The sequence below is a fragment of the Fringilla coelebs genome (genome assembly GCF_963513975.1).
Source record: "Fringilla coelebs genome assembly, chromosome: 6".
NCBI lineage: Eukaryota > Metazoa > Chordata > Aves > Passeriformes > Fringillidae > Fringilla > Fringilla coelebs.
In genome coordinates, this window is record NC_140034.1 from 60512179 (window position 1) to 60535409 (window position 23231).

The 23231-nt window shown below is 40.2% G+C and overlaps 1 protein-coding gene across 5 annotated transcripts in view; it reads left to right on the forward strand.

The window, feature by feature from the left end:
* ANO1 (anoctamin 1) overlaps positions 1-21626 on the forward strand; it is a 71987-nt gene extending 50361 nt beyond the window's left edge. For 3 of the 5 annotated variants that reach the window (XM_084208222.1, XM_084208223.1, XM_084208224.1), the window contains 15 exons: positions 902-1062; positions 3682-3764; positions 6179-6250; positions 8102-8149; positions 9343-9417; positions 10802-11003; positions 11530-11641; positions 11807-11864; positions 11953-12053; positions 12179-12324; positions 13447-13599; positions 14773-14825; positions 16389-16573; positions 18249-18354; positions 19268-21626. In XM_084208222.1, coding sequence (XP_084064348.1) covers positions 902-1062; positions 3682-3764; positions 6179-6250; positions 8102-8149; positions 9343-9417; positions 10802-11003; positions 11530-11641; positions 11807-11864; positions 11953-12053; positions 12179-12324; positions 13447-13599; positions 14773-14825; positions 16389-16573; positions 18249-18354; positions 19268-19528 — 1816 coding nt within the window. In that variant the 3' untranslated portion in view covers positions 19529-21626. The remainder of the gene's footprint in view (positions 1-901; positions 1063-3681; positions 3765-6178; positions 6251-8101; positions 8150-9342; positions 9418-10801; positions 11004-11529; positions 11642-11806; positions 11865-11952; positions 12054-12178; positions 12325-13446; positions 13600-14772; positions 14826-16388; positions 16574-18248; positions 18355-19267) is intronic. The other 2 variants (XM_084208225.1, XM_084208221.1) reach the window with 1 other exon arrangement.
* The last annotated feature ends 1605 nt before the right edge of the window (positions 21627-23231 follow it).

The following is a 23231-nucleotide window of genomic DNA, read 5'->3' on the forward strand; positions in this document are numbered from 1 at the left end:
CTCTCCCAAGGGCACAGAGCAGCCCATTTCTATCTCATTAGCATTCATTGTTACTATTACTTGGGCAGTTTGCATTGATGTCCTAAAAATAATTCTTGGCCGGTTGCTCAGGTGGTTGGGTTTTTTCCCAAACTCAGATCATTATGTTTAAACAAACCAGCAAAATTCTGCTAATGAGGGGGTTTGGTGCTTTCCCAGCAGAGAGTGCTGAGGAGGGCATTGTGTGACAGAGAGATGCATCAAGAATATGCATCTCTCAAATGAGCTACTGTGATCACATCAACAAAATCTGGATGTCCTCCTACTTTTAATCTTTCAGCAAGTTTTGTATTAAAACATTTTTAAAGCCCTCTGATTTTGCATTATTCGCCCTGCATGCATCATCAGCTAGAGATGCAAATTACATGGTTTGTACAACAAGCACCAGCCCTGAATAACAAAGCAGATAATGGGTACCAAAAAATAGATTTAATTTTTTTTTGTTCATTAAGATTGCTTTGTAGTGCTTCCAACAGTTGAAGAAAGTCAAAGGGAGGGTCACTGTTGCTATTTCACAGATGGAGCACAGAGGAGATAAATTGGTTGAACTCCAGTCTCTTGATGTTCAGCACTTCCCTTGTACCTTATCTATCACTGTAGATAAAACAAGAGTGTTTTATTTTATTTTTATTTATTTTATTCTGTAAGATCTGAGAGTAGAGAGCATAGAGCCTTATGGCTCTGGGGCAGGAAGGAGGGAGGGAGACAGCCTGACATGAAGATTTCAGCCCCTGCAGTGGTGTAGGATCGTATCCAATGATCCTACAGAAGCAGCTGCTGTCCAGAGGAGAAAAGATCACCAGAGCACAAAACTGGAGCCATCCTGACCATGCTTTTACCTTCTCTTGTGGCTTTGTTGCAGTATGGAGATGTGTGACCAGAGAAACAACATCACCATGTGTCCCCTGTGTGACAAAACGTGCAGTTACTGGAAGATGAGCTCTGCTTGTGCCACTGCCCGTGCGAGTCATCTGTTTGATAACCCTGCAACTGTCTTCTTCTCAGTCTTCATGGCTCTCTGGGGTAAGAAGATCTATGCCTTGATGTTAAGCTTTTAATTATTAAAAATACAACGGAAGAAACAGAGGAGATAAAGCAGTATATTTATACACAGGCAGTAAATGATAGAAAGAATTTATCTTTTTTTTTTCTTCTTCCTTTTTTTTTCCTTTCCCATGAAACTGTCACACCCAAATTTATATTCTGGACTGGAGGCTAAAATTCAAAAAGTTGCTGAAGCTGAATAGCAAATGAAATTGTTAAGCATCTGTCATAAAAATGCTGCGTGGTATGTCAAAATTTCATTAACAAGATTGCACAGCTTGCCAAAAAAAAAAAAAATTCTCTTTGCAGAGCCAGCTTCCACTTTAGAACATTACAGAAGAAATGTATTAATGTACTCTGGGGTTGAGGGGAGGGTTCTGGGGGGAAGTGTAATGGCCTTTAGCATCTTCAGAACAAACCAACATTGATTCCTGAGTGTGCTCCGAGATGCAATTAGGTTTATCAGCAGGCAGACATCATGTAAGGAGGCTGGGAAGAGGGAACAGTGGTGCAGAGGGATTTTTCCTCATCCTGATGCTGCCCTCATGCTTTGAGCCCTTTCTGGGCATGTCTCTGGCACTTGGGTCAAAATATGAACTCTCTCATGACGTCTCTGTGAGGATGTCTTCAGAAATGTTTACAGAGGGCTTCTCCCCTCCCTGCTGGGTGAGGGATGGGGAACCTCCTTGCTCCAGGAATGGGCTCTGGGGGAGAGGAGCTTTGATAGCCACGCATTCCCAGCAGCAGTCAGAGCAGCACAAGCACCCCTGTACACCTCATTGTGAATTAACATAACCTGTTCTGGATTATATTTCATCCTAATAATACACCCTGAGTTTTTATCTCTTCCAGTACAGAGGGAACTGTTTGTACATTACCATTCATCTGAACTGATTTAACTACAAATCAGCATAATTTAATTTTAATTTTTGGCCAGGATCTGTGTTTGGGATAACATTGTTTTAGATGCAGCACTGTGAGGTTATTACCAGGTACCACAAGGAAAGTCAAGTGTCAGCTTTGATCTCCCTCATTTACCATTACTGGGAGCCCCACAGGGATCTTGGCATGTTATCCTCTTATTCAAAAAGTAAAAGTTTGCCTCTCTTTCCAGAGCAAGCAACTATGGTTCTCTTCATCCAGTTTTTACACTCTTGAGCAAAGTAAGGCAGATTGGAGAAGCCAGGTTCTGGGCCCTGCACAAAATCTGAGAGGGTTTTGGAGTGGCATGTCAAACTTCTCAAGCTCTTTGGAGTCAACACAAAGTTTTATTGTGGTACAATCCCATATAAACAAAACATTGTTTCAAAAAGGTCTTTTTCAACTGGAAAACTAAGAACTTTCTCCACACAGTTTTGAATTTGTGTTGTTAAATTCACGTATGGTTGAAATAGGAAAGTGCTGGTGCTCGTGGCAGAGCGGGGATGCAGCTGCCTGGCACCTTCCCCCAGGGCTCCCAAAACAAGCCAGCATTCCAGTCGCTGTCCTCTCCTTTTGCCCTGCTGTCAGTGCCACAGGAGGATTTCCAGCAGCATCTTGTTCATGTTCCATATCTCTGGCTGTAAATGGAAGCTGCAGCCCCCAGCCAGCGTGAGAACTGTGAGGAGAGGAGAGGCAATGCCAGGTTCCTGAGACAAGGACCCTCTCAAGACACAGCTCTGGCCACCCTGATTCACAGGAAGCCTGTGGCTTGTGAAGGGGCTCAGCTGTAGCTTTTCCACATGAAAGTTTCGCTTGGAAGGCGAATGAATGTCATGGCCCCAGCCTGGCTCCAGTCAAGAGGGTGTCCTTTCCTCTCTGTTCAACTTTGTTACCCTCTGCCTGCCTCTGTTTTTTCTGGATACGAATGTTTCTGAGCACATCTGTTAATACTCACTGTGGGAAGCTCCCCTGGGAACACCATTTCTTGGTAGACTTGCCTCTTTCATAATCACTTATTTATTATACAACACTGGTGTATTCCCAGCATCTAAATATGTCCTCTGAGAACTCGCTCGGTCTCAGGGGCAGATAGACTGATATAGACTGGGATCATTCATGGGGACTCAAGAATTGCTTTAAAGAGGTTTTTTTTCCTCTGAGCCTTCTCCATCAAAATGAAAATGGCTGGGTTTCTAGTGATTAAAACTCTTAAAGGCTTCCTCTTTCACACGAGTGTTTGGGTTTGAGTGTGATGATTAGAGCCAACCACTCTATTGTGACCACTAGGTGGATGTAATTATAATGATATAAAAATGTTTTATCTTTATATCCTTGAGGGAATAACTCTGCCATGAGTACAAATGAAATCATTCCTATTTTGTACAGATAAGATTCAGGTTTTTTGGATTCACAGATGAAGACAAATAATATTATTAGTTACACATAAAACTATTTAAGTAAGTTTGGCTGCCTGGCTTTCTTAGACCCCTTAAAAATTGCAGGCATCTTCCTACACGAAGCTGTGGATGTAACAAATGCCCTATTTTCAGCTCACCTGAATAAAACATTTGGCTCCTGGCACATCAGTGTTTCCCAGCCAGACCTGACTGTTGAATAAGAGGAAACAGAAATGAAGTTATGTGGTAATCTGTGTTACATATTAAACTGTTGTTTCAGCTGCCACCTTTATGGAGCACTGGAAGAGAAAACAGATGCGCCTCAACTACAGGTGGGACCTGACTGGGTTTGAAGAGGAGGAGGTTTGTCCCTTCAGTTCTGACTCTCTGCTTTCCACCCTGCTGTTGCCCTGACCTTACAGACTTTGCCTCATGTTCCTGGGAGGGTTCCATCCTACAGGAGGAAGGAAAATCCCTATACATGAACTGTTTGAGGTTTTTGTAGCAAAGACATGACTAGTTTGGTCCTGTTGCCATGGGAACGTAATTGTAAAGCCACAAAATGTGATTTCTAAATTTTTTTTCTTTTTTAAGTGTGGGGTCACACCTAGCAGTGTAGGCATGGAATATACAGCTCAGACCTTCTGCTGGGCTGAAGTCAGGGTGCCAAGAGCCAAGGACCTCATTCATCACACACTGCTGTAAATCAGAAATGAGTGCATTGAAGCTGATAAAGTTACAGTGCTGTAAAAAAAACACTGAAAAATTCCTATTAACTTTAACGATGCAGGATCAAGACCTGACTTGGAAAATACCTCAGAAATCATTGCCAGACATGTGGGCTTGAGGCATGGGGAGGGACGCGGTGTGGAGGTGGTGGAGTTAGCAGTGGCTAAAAAAAATTAATACCTCTGGCCAGGTTTATTCTAAATCTACTGAAGAGAATAAAGGAGAAAAGGCCCAAATCTGGATGAAAATAAGATCTTCAAAATCAATGAAGTTTTAGAAGGAGAGGAGAGAAAATCCTCAGTCAGCTGAGAAACTGTTTCCCACCTTTTTAGCTTTGCAGAAAATAAAGGAGACACCTTCCCAGAGCAGAGCACAGTCCCAGTCCCCAGCTTTGCCCTGCTGTTGTTATTAAAAGAAGTATGACCTCCCTTGTCATGTCTCTAGATGTCCTAAATAGATACACAACAAATACTGCTCACGTGAAACACAAACCTCAGCAGCCTTTCCTGGCTTTGACACCCTGCAGCTCGCTGAGCTTGGCACAGCCATTGCTCCCCTCGTCCCCAGAGCCTTTCTGTAGGAATTATCTCTCCTTAATATGTTTATCTCCTCCAAAATATATTTAGGTGCTCTGTTCCAGCAGCCTCTGCAGTGGTCCATACCTATTTACTGGGGGAGAATATAGGGATTTATTTCCTGGACACTATATGCTCCTTTATTTTTGGTAACTTGTTAGCATCCATGAAAGTGAAGAGGATTAAGTGTATCTTTTCAATGGCAGCTTCATGTCTGAGTCCAGAGCTCTGCACAGCCAAACCAGCAGCTGTCAATTCCGTATATTTTATTCTGTGTTTTTAGTAGATAGTGATAAATAATACAATTATGGATTTTTCACAGGATTTCAGGTTCTCCTGTTGCTGATTTGGGGGAAACTTAAGGTAGAATCACGTTGAACAGTCGGGGTTTTGAGTGAAATGCTAAAGCGCAAAGTATCTCATTTTCTGGTGTTTTTAGGGATGCCAGGTTCACACAGTACTTGCAGTAATGTTAATTAATATAGAACATTAATAGACGGGGTTTTCTCCGGTAGTGTATAACCATCCACTGTACCTATGTTTGTTTCATGTAACTTTTAATCTATAAATACAGTATGACCTGGAACAGTTCAGTAATCAAATTTTTGTTTATTTGTTTTTTTTGTTTTTTCTTGTTTTTCGTGGTTTTTTTCTGGTTTCCTGAAGGAGGCAGTCAAGGTTTGGAAAACATTTTTTTTTTTAAATCGCTCCTACCTTTTTTATTCCATGTCTACTGATAAATGCCATCTTTTGATCTCCATTTCTCCTTTTTCAAGCATCAGATTTTCTTTGGAACTCCCACTGATTGCTTTGCCTTTACACCCTTCCCCTCTCCACTTGTTCAGACTTTTTTCAGCTCCGTTCTGTTTCCCATCCAATGCATAATTTTGAATTCTGAACTCTTTTATGAATGCGTAATTAGCGGGAATTCTGAACCCATGAATCTTCCTCAGTCTTTTGGCTGTCTCTTACTTCCAAGTGTTTCCTGCACCTTCTCCTGCAATGCAGACAGAGAATCTGTGGATGCTGTCCTGGACAGAATTAGGGGAACGCCCCAACTGACAATTTTATGGGATCCCAAAGACAAGTATTTTGCATACTTACAGCAGAAAATTAATCCCCTCATGAGTTGAGGATCATTGAAATTAGTTAATGACATATAATTTTTTTCAAAAATAGAGATAACGAAAATCCAGTTATGAGCCATGCTGTCTGCAGGTTGTGCTGCAAATCTCATATATTAAATGTAATCTACACAGCACTGCACATTGCTGCAGCTGCTCCTGTATTCACAGGACTTAAATTTTTTTTAAATTATAGTCAACTGTCAATTGACATGAATGACGTACCAAGTGAATGGGAATTCAGTTAGAAAGCCCAGAAATTATCAGGAAATCAACCTGCAGAGAGTTCATCTGTAGCTGATAGAGAAAGTAATCTTGCTTTTTTTATTAAATATGACTTCTTTCACAGGATCATCCAAGAGCAGAATATGAAGCGAAAGTTTTAGAAAAATCATTGAGAAAAGAACACAAACATAAAGAGGTATGGTAAAAATATTCATTTGTTTCACTTATGAAAAAGAAGGTTGTTAAAGCAAGCAGTGACCCAAGATTAATAAATAGGTAAAAAGTAGTCAATGCTCACTGTGTTTAAGTTCCAGGTGTCTTCATCCACACATGAGATGCTCGAGGTCTGCCAGGCACAAGACCTGATTAAATCTAGAAATGACTTTACTGATTAGATTTAGGAGTGTGGCTGAGGGAAACTAACAGAGCCTCATCAAAGAGGTGCTTCTCTAACACTAATAAATCAAGTTTGAGAAAACTGTAACAAACCATCTTGTTCTATGCAGTAAAAGTAGCTAAAGCCTCTCAGGAGAAGTTCTCTGTCTTGCTGGACTTTTCTCTGCAAATAAAAATATTAATGAAGAGTACTAACTCCAATTTCCATGCCAAATTCCAGCTTTGGCAATAACTTTCTGCCTTTTAAAACCACAGCTTCCCCTTTTATCCCACTGACGAAGGCACTTTTCACTTATGCTCTGAACTTGCTCTTTATGTCACTGTGAGAAAGGTGCTGCCTGTCACCCCAGGAACACCTGCCTCTTGCCAAGGGATGGTGCAATCCCTACAGGCAGCTTCTCTGCCCTTTCACTGGAGCTGGAATTCCTTTCCTGTCAGCAGCAGTATGATTTGGGAAAGCTCCTTTTCTCCCCTGCACACTGATGCCCCCATCCTACCTGAAGTTATTCGCCCTTCACTGCAAGAAGTGAGCCATTTGTGTGCTGTGGTTTTATTGAGAAAAGTAAAAACTCCATCATAAAATTTGGCAGAATTTCCTCTCTTGTGACTGTTGCCAGTGGCACCACAACGTGGAACTGTTCCCTAAATTGGGATTTTATGACAACCCTGCGAAAACACAACTGCAATAACATTTACACTCTTTAGGGGCAGCACATATAGATGAATGTTTAAGTAAATTTACACTTGAGTACCACCGGGCCTCTCTTAATAGATGCTACAGAGCTATTGGTGGTGTGTTCCCATTAACCTATAGGATGCTGTATGTAAGTGGTTCGGGACCATAAACAAATCAAATCCCTTTTTAAATCCCTTGCAGAAGAGAAACAATTTGGGTTGCTGCACTAAGATAGGCTGGGTAAACAATTTTGGATACAGACTTTACTGTATTCCACCAAAAACCTGTAACTTGCTCTACTTTTGAGGATAATCAGAATTCGGGTCTGAAATGTGGAAGACTATCAGACAACTAATGAATGGTGGCCCTCTAATACTGGAGAATGAAAGTTGAGCAATTAAGAAAGGTTGTTTTTTTTTTTAACCAGACTATTTATAAGTTTTTGGGCTGTGTTCAATTTAGATGTTACTAATTTGGGAAACGTGAGAAAAAGAAGTTTCTTCTGAAAGACTTGGTGGTTATCTTTCATTGGGATCTAGTGTGTTAAAGTTCAAATTCAACAGTTGTAACACTTGGAAACCTTCTTAAAAATATCTAAAGCTAAACCAAAAATTGCTTATGGCTTTTTCAAGGGAAGTATAATTCAAATAAATAATTAAAGGAAAAAAAATCTGCACCTTCTTTACACCTCATAAAAATGAAAGCAGAGCACAATCCTATATTAAAAAGGGAATATCATTTGCAGGATTGCCTGATGTTCCCTAGGATTTGGGGCAAGCATTTCTCTTTCGTTGCTGTTATATTTTTTTAACTTAAAGCTGAAACACAAAGCCTTAACCAAGCTAACAGAGCATTCACTTGTGCTAAAGTGCTGTGTCAGTAGAGAATATGGAATAAATTATTGGAATTAATTGAGCAGTGCTTTGTAATGCCATATTTCCCAACCCTTTTCTGTTTCCTTTGACTGCCCATCAGAAGCACCGATATTTTCCAGAAGAGACAGCAAACAAATGGAGACAAAGAGTTAAGAAAGCTGGGGTGAAATTGGTTCTTTTTATACAAACTTATGAAGAAACCCAAATTATGAGTAATTATGGAAGACACAAATCAATTTGGTTTTGGCTGTTGAACCTTTGTTTAATATTCACATTCAGTTCTGGGTTTCTTCCCGTTCCTCGCCTCATTCCTTCAGCACTTTTTGGGACACTGCTCTATAAGTTGGAAATGGCACTGCATGGCTAATCTTAGATTTCCCATCCTGGATGTTATGTTTTGCAGAGGAGCATGGGCCATGTGCTGAAAGAGCCGCTTGCACTTCCTTGAGACAATGTGCATGTCATAAAAATAGAATTTGAGCAATATTTTAATGTGCATTACAACGTGTGCATATGATGTTCTTTTGCTGTTGATTTTCTGTGTTTCAAAACAATTCCGGACATCCAAGTTTGTGAAGGACTCCAGAGGAGCAATGTTCTTCTAAATGAATATTTTGTAGCCAAAATTCAGGCAGTGGCCGATTGACTAGGTTTAGGGAATTCAGAGAATATACAGATTTGTTATATAGAAAATAACAAAATGGTTTGGGTTGGAAAGGGCCTTAAAGATCACCTCATTCCAGCCCCCCTTCTATAATTCCTGTTACTGTAGTCCATTGAATACCATAGGAATAGCCAGGTAAAATTAAAAATCACTGCTATCAAAGGAATTTTAAGTCTTGCCACACACCAAAACTTAATCTTCCCTGTCAACTGAGTGTTCACCTTGGAGCTACTCTGTAGCGTGAATTAATTTAATACTTAAATCTGTATTTCAGTGGAGCCAGTGGTGCAACAGCAGAGCTGCAAATATTAACCATGGAAGCGGAGAGGAAGGAGGGGGATTTTTGTAGGGAAAGCAAAAGAAAATATTTAACAGCAAGAGAGACCTTACTTCATGGTTTATGACAGCCTATTTGCATGTTTCCTTCAAAAAGTACACAGAAAAATCTGGTTTATTTATACTTCCAGTACAGGCATTTGACCAGTCTGAACCTGGATACTGAGTAAACAATTTGCCTGTGTGGAATTGTGACTGTAAACACTGTGTCTGCATCTTCTAACTGGTTGTGGTTTTGCCAGCCTTTTCTTCCCCCTCTCTGTTTTCATCACATGGGCAGAATGACACTCTCCTTCTTCATCAAATGTACCTTTTTTTTTTCGCACCAAAAAAAAATGTAGACGGATAAAGAGAAGCTGACATGGAAGGATCGTTTTCCAGCCTATTTAACCAATTTTGTTGGCATCATCTTCATGGTAAGTATCACCTGGCAAAACCTGAAATTCTTTGTTACTGAATCATTGTATGGAAGAGAAGTGATAGGAAACTTTTTCAGGTTGATGTAGTTAAAAATGGCTTTTTTCCAGTGAAAAAAATCAAGCATTTTATTGGTTTATGATCTGAAATCTTTTCAAGAAGTTGAATTTCTACTTTGCTGTCTTTTTCCAGTAAAGACAAAAGAATACAAACCAGGAGGAGGGAAAGTAAGGGCACAGAAATGGAAATTCCCACACCACTGATGGGATGAAGCTTAAAAAGTACAGGGAGCCCTCTCAGAAAGTAGTCAGAAAGTAGAGACCAACATCATTTTTATAATCAAACTTTAGGAAATAACTGACATTGCCAGTTGACAATAATTGCAAAGATTTTTAATAAATCAGCCAAATTTGGAGCTATACCATCTAACAGGAGAATTGGAAACAGAGCACTTAATTCAAGGAAAAGGTAAAATAATGATGAGAACAGCCTTCTTCCATTTGCTGATAAAGCATCAGCATTGAAAACAAATGTTGACAGAAACAATAATAATTCAAGTCATGGAACAGATTGGCAGATACAATGAAAAAAGCTTAAACCCTTTCCAAAGTTAAAATTTCCCAGACTAAGTCAATTATCTTGGTTTTTTGGTGTAGGGATTTTGGTTTAGGGTTAAGTTTTTTAAATATTCGTATCTTCAGAGGACAGAAATGCAAGAAATCTCATATGCTCAGCTGAAGAATCGGTACCTTTTGAGAATCATGTTTTAAAATCATTCCTCTATTTAAGCAATGAAAAACTGAGAGAGATTTTAGTGTGCCAGGAAGTGGGTTGATGTAATCAGATTTAATTTCAGTTTGTGATTATGAGAGCACAGTGAGCCTGTCTAAGGGTTTTGAAGGCTGGTGTGTAGAGTGAAGCTGAAATACTCCTATTTATTTTGAATTTGGGGTTTTTTGTTAATCACAGAGGAATGCTGCCGGTGTCAGGGCTGAAAGCAAGCCTGCTAATACTTTTCATATTAGTATTTATATTAATTACAATTATTACTTATATTCAATCCTAATATATAGTATTTCATAATTTCTTTATTAGTAATATGTAGTATTTTTTAATGCTGCTAAGCATGGAGTTTACATTTAGATGCCTTTAAAAAAAAAAGCCTTTTGCCTACTATTGTGGCATCATGGTGCCATTCTTTTTTCCTGTGATTTTCAAGTAAAAAAGGGGGCTCCTTTCCCACAGTTCCTCAAGGCCTTAAGGCAGTATTGGGTGGACTTGGGGTGTGGCCCAGAGGTCCCACTTTTAAGGTTATTTCTAAATCCCAAACAAAGTGTTGGAAGACAAACCATTGGTAAGTTTTTGGGCGATTCTTCCTGGCAGGTTGGGCTGACATTCGCCATCGTGTTTGGGGTGATCATCTACAGGATTTCCACGGCCGCCGCCCTGGCCATCAGCTCCACGCCCTCAGGGCGCTCCAGCGTCCGCGTCACCGTCACCGCCACCGCCGTCATCATCAACCTGGTGGTCATCATCATCCTGGACGAGGTGTACGGCTGCATTGCCAGGTGGCTCACGCAGATCGGTGCGTTGGAGCCCTCAGTTCACCAAGGGGGTCAAATCAGAGCACCCAGATCACTGGGGATCATGCAAACAGTCACATTTGTTCCTAAAGTTCCACTGTGGAACTTTATTATCATTATTTCCAAGAAATTGTCAGTAATGAAAGGTCCAGAAATCTTTTCAGGTCAAGTTTTGCACACTTACAAATGATTGTCATGAAGGTCAGGTAGGTGTGGAACTAAACTGGAATTGCCATTGTAATGTGTCTGACTGGTGAGATCCTCAGCAGATTGACCACTGACCTCAGTGCAGCCATACTGCTTATATATATATATATATAAAAATAGATAGATAGATATAGATATAGATATATAGATATAGATATAGATATAGATATAGATATAGATATAGATAGCACTATACATTTATATCCCTTTGTTTAAAAGGTGGCTGATGATATTCTCCAAAACCCACATTTAGACTATCTTGAAATGTTTCTAGGTAGGATAATTCCTTAAGGTTTCTCATCCATGTCCCATTGGTTCCAGAGGTACCAAAGACTGACAAGAATTTCGAGGAGCGGCTGATTTTCAAGGCTTTTCTGCTGAAATTTGTCAACGCCTACACCCCCATTTTCTATGTGGCTTTCTTCAAAGGCCGGTGAGTGATGGAAGGGCTATTCAGGGTTTCAGCTCCTTGGAGGCCTTTTCAGGACTAAATATTAGGTGGTCCCACTCAGAGGCATGGAGTATGACATAAATTACTTTAGGAATCAAATACTAAAAGTATAAAATCCATCTGATGTTTTTAACTCTTTATGCCCAGATTTGTTGGACGTCCAGGCGACTACGTCTACATTTTCCATTCCTTCCGAATGGAAGAGGTAATTGAATTTCTATCCTGTCTGGGATCATATTGGATGGATGGGGTGGAGGAGATGTTCTGACTGACCTCTTCTCTGTTCACCCCAGTGTGCCCCAGGAGGTTGCCTAATGGAGTTGTGTATCCAGCTCAGTATTATCATGTTGGGCAAGCAGCTGATCCAGAACAATTTGTTTGAGATTGGCATCCCGTAAGTAGCATCTTCTCTGCCTTCTTATTTTAATTATTATTGTGCCTGGTAATGCAGAACAACTGAGAAATGAGCACTGAGCGAGTAGAATGGAGTGCTCAGCAAATTGTCTCCATTTCCCTCAGAAAAATGAAGAAGTTTATACGATACTTGAAATTGAAGCGTCGGCGTTCTCTAGACCATGAAGAGCACATGAAGAAAAAGCAGCGCTATGAAGTGGACTATAACCTGGAGCCCTTTGCTGGACTCACCCCTGAGTACATGGAAATGAGTGAGTGAGGTGGAAAGAAGGCATTTTAAACCGTAATTAATGTGACTAATTGGGATGGAGAGCTGAGCTTTTTGAACTGTACATTCAGCAGACGGTGGATATGAGATAACTGAATTATTAACGTGTGCAGTTTTGGACTGGAGCGTGTTCCAGCCAACCCTGGCTGCTGGAGGGCTGAATTGTGCTCTCTGCTGTTTGCAAGCCCTTACTTCAGAATGATATTTTAGATATTTTCTTTCAAGCCATGTAACACATCACTGTCAAGTTTCGAATGCAAATGATTTAGTGGCATCTACTTGAGATTATGAGGCATATTTTACCATCAGTTGAACCCTTCATTGGAAGTAAGTTAGTTCAGATTTGATTATTTCCACATCAGTGTCCTTTATCTGATATCTGAACTAAATCTTCTAAGAGCAATGCATGTCTGTAGACCTGGTTGTACTTGACAGATCACATAGAATTTTTTTTTGAAGTAGTATCTTATGTTGAGTGAGATAAATTAGAAAATCTGCTGACTTTGATGTTCAGAGTACTTGAAGCAGATGGGAATTCAGTGGGACAAACTGAATGGCCATGCTGCCAGTTCCTAAAATTAAGAAACGATGCTGTTACTGATATCAGCATTTGGAAGTAACAGTAGGAAGATGGACACTGGCAGTACGAGGATGAGCATGACATCCATACAAAAAGCAAATATGATCCCAGGTTATAGGAAGCAAGTTATTCCTGGCAGAGGCAGGAATCAGCCATGTCATTTCCAAAGCTTCCAGTGAAGGCCAAAAACCTGCCAGGTGGAACATGGCAAGGTTAGGTAGAGCCAACATGATCACTGCCATAATCCTACTCCTTCAGGTGACTCCTGTGCCAGCTTTGCCCATGGAAAAATTGTTTTAGGAGCTCTCCCATCCTTCTAGTTACTGTTGCCTTGCCTTTTACAACTGGCCTTTCCATATCCAAACAGGGCAGCCATCATGCAAACTGTGCCTGACGCAGAAAATAGGACTGAGTCTCCCACAAGTCGTCACCTCGTCAGAATTTAGGGGCTGGAACCAATGTGGTGATGGGTGCATTTGGTAAATACTGACAACAGGCACTGAAATGTTTTCTTTTTCTTTCCAGTTATCCAGTTTGGGTTTGTTACTTTGTTTGTTGCCTCCTTCCCACTGGCACCTTTGTTTGCTTTATTGAACAACATCATTGAAATCCGTCTGGATGCCAAAAAATTTGTTACTGAGCTGAGGAGACCGGTAGCAGTGAGAGCAAAGGATATAGGTAAGGGGATATTGTTACTGTATCCCTGTTTGTTTATTCCTGGATTGATGGCAGGATATTGTTATGCTGAGCTAGTTTCAATAACAGGAAGATATTTATAGGAAAAGTCAAAACATTCAGCTGCGGCTTGCCTGTGAATTGTCATAATTTATTGAGGCTTTACCTTTAAAATAGGAAGACCAAGGCTTTAAATTCAGATGAATATTTCATAAAGTAAATATTATCACTTTTTAAATCAAAATGATCAATGTAATAGCAAAATATCTCACATGGTTCTGACATCAACAGCCCTTCCTGGCAATGCAGTTTTCGTGCAGAAGCAAAAATTTCTGCATTTAAAAACTCTGCACTGGCCTCAGAAATACCCTTGGGAATGAGAGGAGACTCAAAAGTCTGTGGGTAGATGGATCCCTTTGTCCCTACTCAGCAGGAAGGTCGGAAGGATGCAAACTGCAGTGGATAGAGCTGGAGCTGGGCTCTGTGGCTGTGTGGGGATAAGAGCCCAGTCCTACCCTTACAGGGGGGCTCACACCTATGGGTGTTTTTAACGAGGGAGCTGCCTCTCCCAAATGCTGCTTACTTATGAATTAAAAGCTCATTAAAATAAAAATAAAAGTAGACATAAAATAACTGTCCTTGTTACAGAGCCAAGCAGCAAGAACGGAGAAGTTTATCTGTTATTAAACTCTATGTTAATTCTACAGCAGTACAGGCAGAGTTTTTCCTTGGGCTCATCCTTGTGCCCTAGGATCATCCTAGACTTGAAGAACACATCATGTTTTGCCATGACTTTGCTTTGGGGGTATTTTGTGGCTCCCTGATTTGATGCTGCAGGTTCAGGTTGCTGGTGGAGATGACTGGAGGGTGATGTTGATTTTTTTTATTGTGGTGGGGGTTTGATTATTTTTTAATTTGTTTCTGAGAATGTGTTTATTGCAATTCATTGCAGTTCAATCCCATTCTTCAAGACCTGAAAAAAATAGGTGCCAAAACATAGTTGGGCTCCTTTTGCTTACAAGCCATTAAATTAATTTTTTGTAATTTTTTCTTTTTCTATTTAAAATATAACTAGTTCAGCACAATCATACATGCTCCTAACTCTGTTAACTGAAGATGTAATTTATCTCATTTTAAGGACTACAACAGCATTTACATGTTTGTCTCCTTCCTCAGGAATCTGGTATAATATCCTCAGAGGTATTGGAAAGCTTGCTGTCATCATAAACGTAAGTAAAGCAGCATGAAATAAATTTGAATTCAATAGGCTGGCTTTTCCATTCTGCTCCATTAGTTTTATTTCAGTACAAAATCCCTTGAATCAAGTGAATGTATATGACTGAGAAACTTTTGGAAATACTTGAGGATGAGTTGCTGTGTTTATTGTCAAGCTGTGATGGCAGTAGCAGTAATATAAAATAGTAAGTAGTCACTGCTGCTTTTTTCTAGAATGCTTTTGTAAAATAGTTCTGTCCTTCAAACAAATACGACCCCAGCTGCTTACTTTTACTCTTTTGAAATACTATCAGTAGCATAAGATGTATTTTTCATTTCAGTGCTATTTTGGGTAAGGTGAGAACCAGTTCAGCTCCTCAGAGTGCAGAATCCCTCCATTGAAAATCTGCCCTCAAGCTGCATTGCCTCCACTCAGAGAGCTTGAACATTTAAACATTTCACAAAAATGTAGCAGGTCTCAATATATTAATGCACGTAGTTTTGCACTACTCTATATGAATAGATATCCACAATGATCATCCTCCATGCACCCCAGCTGAAGGAAAGATGAAAACAAAGGCCAGCTGAAATTCAACATGTTTGCAGTGCAGCAAAGCAGGGGCTCTGTATGGTTTATGGCTATGGACTCCCTTGGGGTTTTTTTACATTATCCAGACTTGAAATCCCTGCATTTTGTCCCCAGGGTTCTGTTGTGCTATGGCAAACCCATTCTTTTGGTACGCTGCCTTAGTTTGTCCTTCCCATTTCTCCTCTTTTCCTTTGGAAATAATTTCTTTTTTCTCTCTCGTTCTGTGTAGTCTCTCCTCGTCAATACCGAGTGTTAGTTTTCCCTCTTTGATCAATGTACTGCTCCTCTTTACCATAAAATAAGTAAAACATTTTGTACCGTTTGTTCCACATGTACATGAGATTTATGCCAGTGGCAATGTTTCATAATGATGATAAATGAGGAAGGCTAAAGTCATGAAGAACTCAGCTCAATTGACTGCTGTGCCTTTTCCCCACGATATTTTCAGAAAATTTTAAATAATTGGATGAAATGCAACTTTTGTGACCATAAAAATAAAACTGGGCTCAGTCTCCTCATCCTTTTATCCTGATGAAGTAAAGAACCACACACAATTAACATTTTTTTGCAATGCAATGAGACTTTGAAGAGTCAAATCGCTGTGGGTTGTTTGCAGGACAGAAAAGCAGCTGGAAATCAATCAACTGGACCTTGTGCAAGGCAACAGGGAGAAGCTGTGACAGGGACACAGGGAAGGAGAGCTGTGGTAGCTCTCCCCTGGTGCTGGGGGGTACAGCTGCTCCATTTTTGGGGGCCCAGGTTGTCACCCACGCAGACACCTCAGCTGGCGTGGCACTGCTCCAGGGAATACGCTGCACCTCAGGAGAGGGGGCAGCGAACAGTTGTTGCTGGTGCAGTGAATGCTCCACTTTCAGGGCCCTCAGGCTCCCCTGAGTGGTGTGAGTAGTTTGGGCAAGTCATGGTTGAGGATGTGATGAAGTTAAGCTCTGCCTGGGTACCGCGCTCACTCTTTACTCTTGTGGCTCAGGCATTTGTGATCTCATTCACATCCGACTTCATTCCACGCCTCGTGTACCTGTACATGTACAGTGAGAATGGCACCATGCATGGCTTCGTCAACCATACACTATCCTCTTTTAATGTCAGCGATTTCCAAGCAGGAACAGCTCCCAACGACCCCCTGGATCTTGGCTACGAGGTTCAGATATGCAGGTACTCTCTTGAATGATTGCTAATGCCAAGTGTTTTCACAGCTGGCTAAGAACGTGGCAAATTCTTAGATTCCTGGGGCAGGTTCTTTGTATTTTCAATACCTTTTTAGCACCTTGCTAGCCTTTTATATCAGATGGATCCATTGCCTTGAACATCTTGCTTACATATTAAGTAATCACAGACCTGAATATGATTTACTGCTTATTTTGGGAAATGAAGATTATTGTTAGTTAAATTCAGTGCTTGTCCGTGCAAAGATTTTTATTATTATGGATTTCCTTTTCCAGGAAAGGAGACAAATAATGATAAACAGCACAATGGCGCTTTAAGGGAAGAAAATTATTTCACTCTGATGTCATGTCATGATATAATTTTTTGTCCACTTCCCCATTCCTGATGAGAGCAGTAGCATCCTTATCTGCACAGGATCTTATTTATTGTGTCATCACACAGAAGAAATTTGCATGTCTGTGACAATTCATATCTATTCTTCTCATGTTTAAAGGAAAATTGTGGCTACCTATTTCAGCTAATATATTCTTAGAACTGACAGTTCTAATCTGACAGTGAAAGCACTTAGACCATCAAAGCTGAAAAGGGGACATCAGAGGGAGGAAGAGGGAGAGGAGAGTAAGGAAGGAAGAGATATTCCAGGGGAAAAAGAAACTAAGATGACTTTGATACATGCATACTAAAAAAAATCACACTAAGTGACCAAGTAAAAAACCTTGCCTTTGAATCATATTATTTTATATTATATTCTTTATGCATTTGAATAGTGCAAGTTAATATGGTGAAATGACCTCTAAACAGAAAATGTGCTCAGAGATGAAAGCAAAACCAACACAAACTGCATTTGCAGTAGCTTTGCTCCTGGTTTCCTCCTGCTGTTCTGTGGGCAGAGGTTAAGCAAGGCTGGCAATATGTTTCAGCACAGAATGGAAGTGTTGGCTTTGTGGTCCAAAAACAAAATGCCAGATTTATTTGCTTTCCACTCCCATCTTCTGTCTTCTTTCAATCCCATCCTTATCCCAAGGATTTTAAAATAATTTGAAAATGCAGAGCCCTAATTCTTTCAAAATATTGACAGGATGCTGTGGTTTTGAATTTAATGTATTTTTCTTGGTCCTGTTTATCAACATATAGATTTTCTGCAAGGCATAGCTAAGGAAAAGTTCTCTCCACATGGCAAAATTTAGCTTCAACCTTTTGCTAATCACGTGTTCAACACATTCTATGAATCTGAGATCAGTATTTTTGTCTTTAAAATTAGTTTGAAAAATATATGTCGCCTTTTTACCTATCGTAAAATAAATCACCTGAGCTCTGTAGTTTACACTGTCTTTGCAAAATGGATATTTTATATATATATATATATATATGTATATGTATATGTATATGTATATGTATATGTATATGTATATGTATATGTATATGTATATGTATATGTATATGTATATGTAGTAATCAGAGGGTATTAAGATGAATTAACCTTTAATTTTAAGGCTAACTTGAAGGCTGTGGGAGAGTTTCAGCTGTGTCTTGTTTCTGAGAGATGAATACAGTGAACTTTCTTTTAGACAGTTCCATTTATTGTTTGACTGCTTGTTAATAACTCCTTCCAGTGCCTACATTTCTGAATTGCACCCCTGATTTACTGAGTCTTATTTTGCAGGTACAAAGATTACAGAGAACCCCCCTGGTCCGAAAACAAATATGACATTTCAAAGGATTTCTGGGCTGTCCTAGCAGCAAGATTGGCATTTGTGATAGTTTTCCAGGTAGGTGACACTGCAGGCACTTGGAAATAAGTTATTGGGCCAAAGAAATATCTTCTTTCTCAGTTGTTTCACGGAACAGCCAAAGAAATTTGCCCATCTTCATCACCCTCTTTGTCCCACCCACCCAGGCATTGGTATATCCTCAGTGGAAAAATTCATCCCCCGGGGATTCCTTGAACTGGTTTGATGCAGAACAACCTAATGACCTTAGAGACCAGCAACGCACAAGGCTGATACTAATTAGGTTCCACCAATTTCTCCCATAGGACATCAAGAATTTCACTGATGCAGCATAAATTTAACCCAAAATCTTTTTAGAGCTATGCAAGAAATGAGATTTTCAAAATTTTCCAAGTTCAGGTTTAATCTGCATCTGAATAAGAAGCCAAAATCTTGTTATTTGTCCTTTAAAGACATTATATAATCACAACAGTGATTCTACTTATTGTGACACAAATGTTTAAGTCTGCCTTATCTGAATAACTTGTTTCAAAACTTTTATTGGGTTTTTTTGATTAAAAATATCTTTTTGGGAAAGACCACCCCTTCCTTGAATCAAGGTTTTTCAATTAGACAAATTCAATTGGAATGTATTTTACCAACATTTACCATTTTACCTCTTGTATTTGCTTCTGCTTTCCTGATGTAAATCTCATGAGCCACTCACCAATTGCAAATTCCTTTGGATTTCTAAGTGGCTGCAGTGTCGGGATTGGTACAGAAATCATAGAGGTCTATACCTGATATATTTCTCTACTTCCAGCATGCACAAAGCAGTTGAGGGGAATTTGGTCCTGTAGTCCAACTCAAATATTGTCCTCTCTTCATTTTTCCCTCCTAAATGCCTTCTCCTTTCCCTACAGCCACCCTTTAATTTGGCCCTGCTGACACTTTCTCACAACTTAATTTTCAGAACTTGGTGATGTTCATGAGTGAATTTGTTGACTGGATTATCCCAGACATTCCCAAGGACATTAGTCAGCAGATTCACAAGGAGAAAGTTCTCATGGTGGAGGTCTTCATGAGGGAAGAGCAAGGGAAGCTGCAAATGCTGGAAACTTGGAAAGACAAGGACAAGAGAAAAGGGGAAAACTGCAACAACCACAGCCCCAGGCTCTCGAGGAGCCGCAGTGGGAGCTTGTCCTCCTGCCATTCCTATCCTCTGGATGTTTAGGAGAGGAGGGAGCTGAGGCTGTCGGGGCATTCCAGAGACAAAAGCCATGGCGCCAAGGGCAGGACTCCGGTACGGACACCCCGGTGCATGTTGAAGGATGTGCTGCCATTTCGCTCCCATCTTTGTGAGAAATGCCCTTCTTGCAAACATGGAGGACCACGTTCTATTTCTGACAATGTTGGGGGTTTGTTTTGTTTCGTTTTTCTTTTGCACAAGCAGTAATGCAGGGAGTTTTTGTATTTCATCCTGAGGTAACACTATCGACGTTGGCGTGCATTAAGAAATGCAGGTACTTAGGACAACCTTGCTAGAGATATTCTCTGAGAATCTGATCTTAGCCTATCAACTAGCTAATGAAATAAAGGTAAATTTGAAGTCATTATATTAATAGTAATGCTAATTTGAACTATTTTTGGAAAGCCGGGTTTGAAGGTCCATGGGGTAACTCGCTAAATGATATGCAAAATCAGTGTTCCCTAGTATTCCATTAAGCCTACCAGACAGATTTGCTTCCCAAGGCTGGGTTTAGCTTTGTGAGTCTGAGCTTTGGAGTCCCAAAGATGTGGGAGGGACTTGCGGCAGCCTGCTGTGTCCCCCAGACCCTCCCTGGGGCACCACTGCCTCTGGAAACATCAGCACAGGGATTCTGGGCAGTGCTTTCTGAGCAGCAGCAGCACAATTCCAGAGATCCTCCCAGCAGGTCCATGGTCATGGAGCACTTGTTAAATGCCCTGAGTTAATGAGCACACAGAGAGCTCCAGTGACTCTCACTGCCCTGCCAAGCACTCACACACTGCTGTTGCTGAGGAAATTCCCTTTTCCCCAGTGTTTCAGCACATCCCTGTCCCAGCCTGGCTTTTCCCTGTAGCCCTCTGGAGCAGGAGAAGGGAGTGCTTGCACCCCTGTTCCACAGCCAGCTTTTCCCACAGACTTCCTGCTGTTGGCTGGCACTTCCCAGAGGCTGTGCCAGAGGATTAAATCCCAAATGCATCCCACTTACTGTCTTCAGTGGAAGCTTTGCCTGCGCTGGGGCTACAGGACCAGACCTTCAGCTAGTTACAGGACTTTTCTTTTGTCTTAAAATACTCTGTCTTTTGTACAAGGAGCTTTTCCCTAAAGTATAAGTCTGAAATCCTTACTTACCATGACTAGCTAAATCCCATCAGTACAGCTCTTTTTAAGCATAATACATTTTTGTTTTGCTTTGTTGACTGATAAACTGCACTTCCAAATAATATTGGTTCAATTAACCTAATTTCTTTTATTGCTTTGTCTTGTCCATGGCACTTGCATTATAAAACTGAAAAAGAAAATAAAAAGGAAAGATTTCTTTAAAGTCTAACTACTGTATGGTTTGTTACAAAACCAAACTGTTCTTTTTTTTTTCTTTGCCAAACTAATTTAAAGATTAATGCTAGAACTCTAAAAAGAATGCCATATATAGCTTTTGATATATTTATTTGTTTTAAAGTATGTGATGAACTTGATATTTTTCTGTAGTCTGTCCAAAGAAGGTACCGAAAGAGAAATTATGTGGAAGAAAGAAAACGGTTTTAACCAAATATTCTTGAAGCTTATTTAAAATACTGATCCAACCAAAGATTTTTATTAATAAAGGGCTTATATTTTGTTAACTCTTGTTTCTGTTGTATTTTGACTTGCAGGAATGTCACTATTTTTAAAATTTGTAACTTATGATAGCATGTTGCTGTAGGGCCAAATCCTGCCTGATTTATTCCCACATAAATGTAATGCCTGGTTAGTAAATGTTTACCAGATCAGGCCCACTGACTGCAATAGGACTGGGGAGAAATCAAGCAGAATTCTGTCCACACATTTTGTTGAAAACCTGTTTTTCCTCTCATTCCTTGGTAGCCCAAAAGATCCAGGAGAAAGCCAAACTACCTATTCTGAGGAGAAATCTTAGGGATCGTCCTCGAAGGGGATTTAATCTGTAAATACTGACCTGAAAGTGTTCCCAACTTAATACTGACATTCCTGTAAATAGTGGAACTATATCCTGAACACATACTTATCTGAATTTTTCATTATTTGCTGAAATCATGGAATAGTAACAGTTGCTTATACTTTCTTTTGTACAGTAAATTGTTTGAAATGGAATTTTGTATATAAAAATCTGTATTACTACTTAGATATCTATAAAATTATTTCATGGAATCATTTTTTAAGAAAAGAAAATATATACTAAATCTGTTTTATTTTGGTTTTTTTTTTCTTTTTCTTTGAACACTTATTTGAAATAAACTTAAATATCCAAGAGTTTCTCCTGTGGGACAGGTTCTGTTCCCAACCGTCCTTGTGCTCTGAGTGTACAGACATGTCCCTAAAAATGTCTCAGGTAGGTCTGGTGTTTGAGCTGCTTTAGAAACCCACTTGGAGGTGAGTGAATCTCACCTGAAATCCATCTCCAGGAGTACAAAGGGAGGTTCTGGCTGCAGAATGGCTCCACTGTGGCTGTCACATTCCCACTGCCCTGAGGGGCCTGTCCAAGCAAGGCTGGCCTCAGAACCTCACTTGCTGATCGCAATTTTTTTCTCCCTTTCCCATTTAAGTGTCATATGAGAAGGCAAAGCACGAGGCTTCACACCAGCCCTCCTTTCCTTGATGGAAAATGTTAATGCTCCAAGTCAGGAAATTTAGTTCAGAAGGTGGGAATTGTGTCTTGAGAGAAAGGATCATGGACATCAGAAGCAGGTAAACCACAGTCTAGCTGGTAACTGTATGGGATTGTCAGTTATTAAAGACAAAATAGTACATATGAGCTCATTAGATGGAAGATAATGCCTTCCAGAAAACCACTTGCACTGCAGTTGTGGTACTTTTCCTGAAAGTTGTTTCATATTTGGGATGCAAAAAAAAAAAAGGTTTGCTTTTAACAATAGCAAATTTGAGGCAGGATTGTGCTAGAAAGGATTTACTGGAATTGAGGGGGGAAAAAAAGAACCTTAAAACAGGGAAGCAGGGATCTGGAAGTGATCAAAGAATACCTGCACATGCCTTGATGTGACTCACAGTGACCAGGTTTGATGAAAGATAACAAACCAAATATTTCATTTGTGCAAGTACAAAGCTGAATTCTGTGTTGAATTGTATGACACCATGTCTATGACATGCAGTTAGCCTGTTCTTGGCATGCTTCTGCCCCAAAACTCTAAGCACAAAACCATTTCCCAGCCCGGATTTGATCAAAGAAAAAAAGTCTCAAACCCAACATCTTAACCTATTGAAGAGGAAAGTCATGGCATCCATTTGCTTGGTCCAAGAGAAAATGCAGACCATGGGGAAGATTCCTGCTGGAAATGGCTGCAGGGACCATTTCTGAACTGTTGCTGAATCACTGTTTGCTGTTTGCCATGAGAGGTTGGTAGCAAAAACACGACATCAGTCGGTGCATCCGAGGAGGAAGCTGTTCCCACCCCAAGTGGGTGAGTCTGTGAGTCTGTGTGAGTCTGAATCTCCTGGATTTCCATGTCATTGTGTTTCCAAGATACTGTCCTACAAATATTTTGCAGTCTTAAATAGCTTAAGGGTGAATAAGTCTCACATAAAGGCACAGACACATTTCTATTTTTAACGCCCCTACACTCTTTGGTCCTGAGCTGTTAATGATCTTTTTGGCTGTCGTGATTTCCAATAAGCAATAATAATTTACTTTCCATCCTGATACCTCCAGTCTGACCTC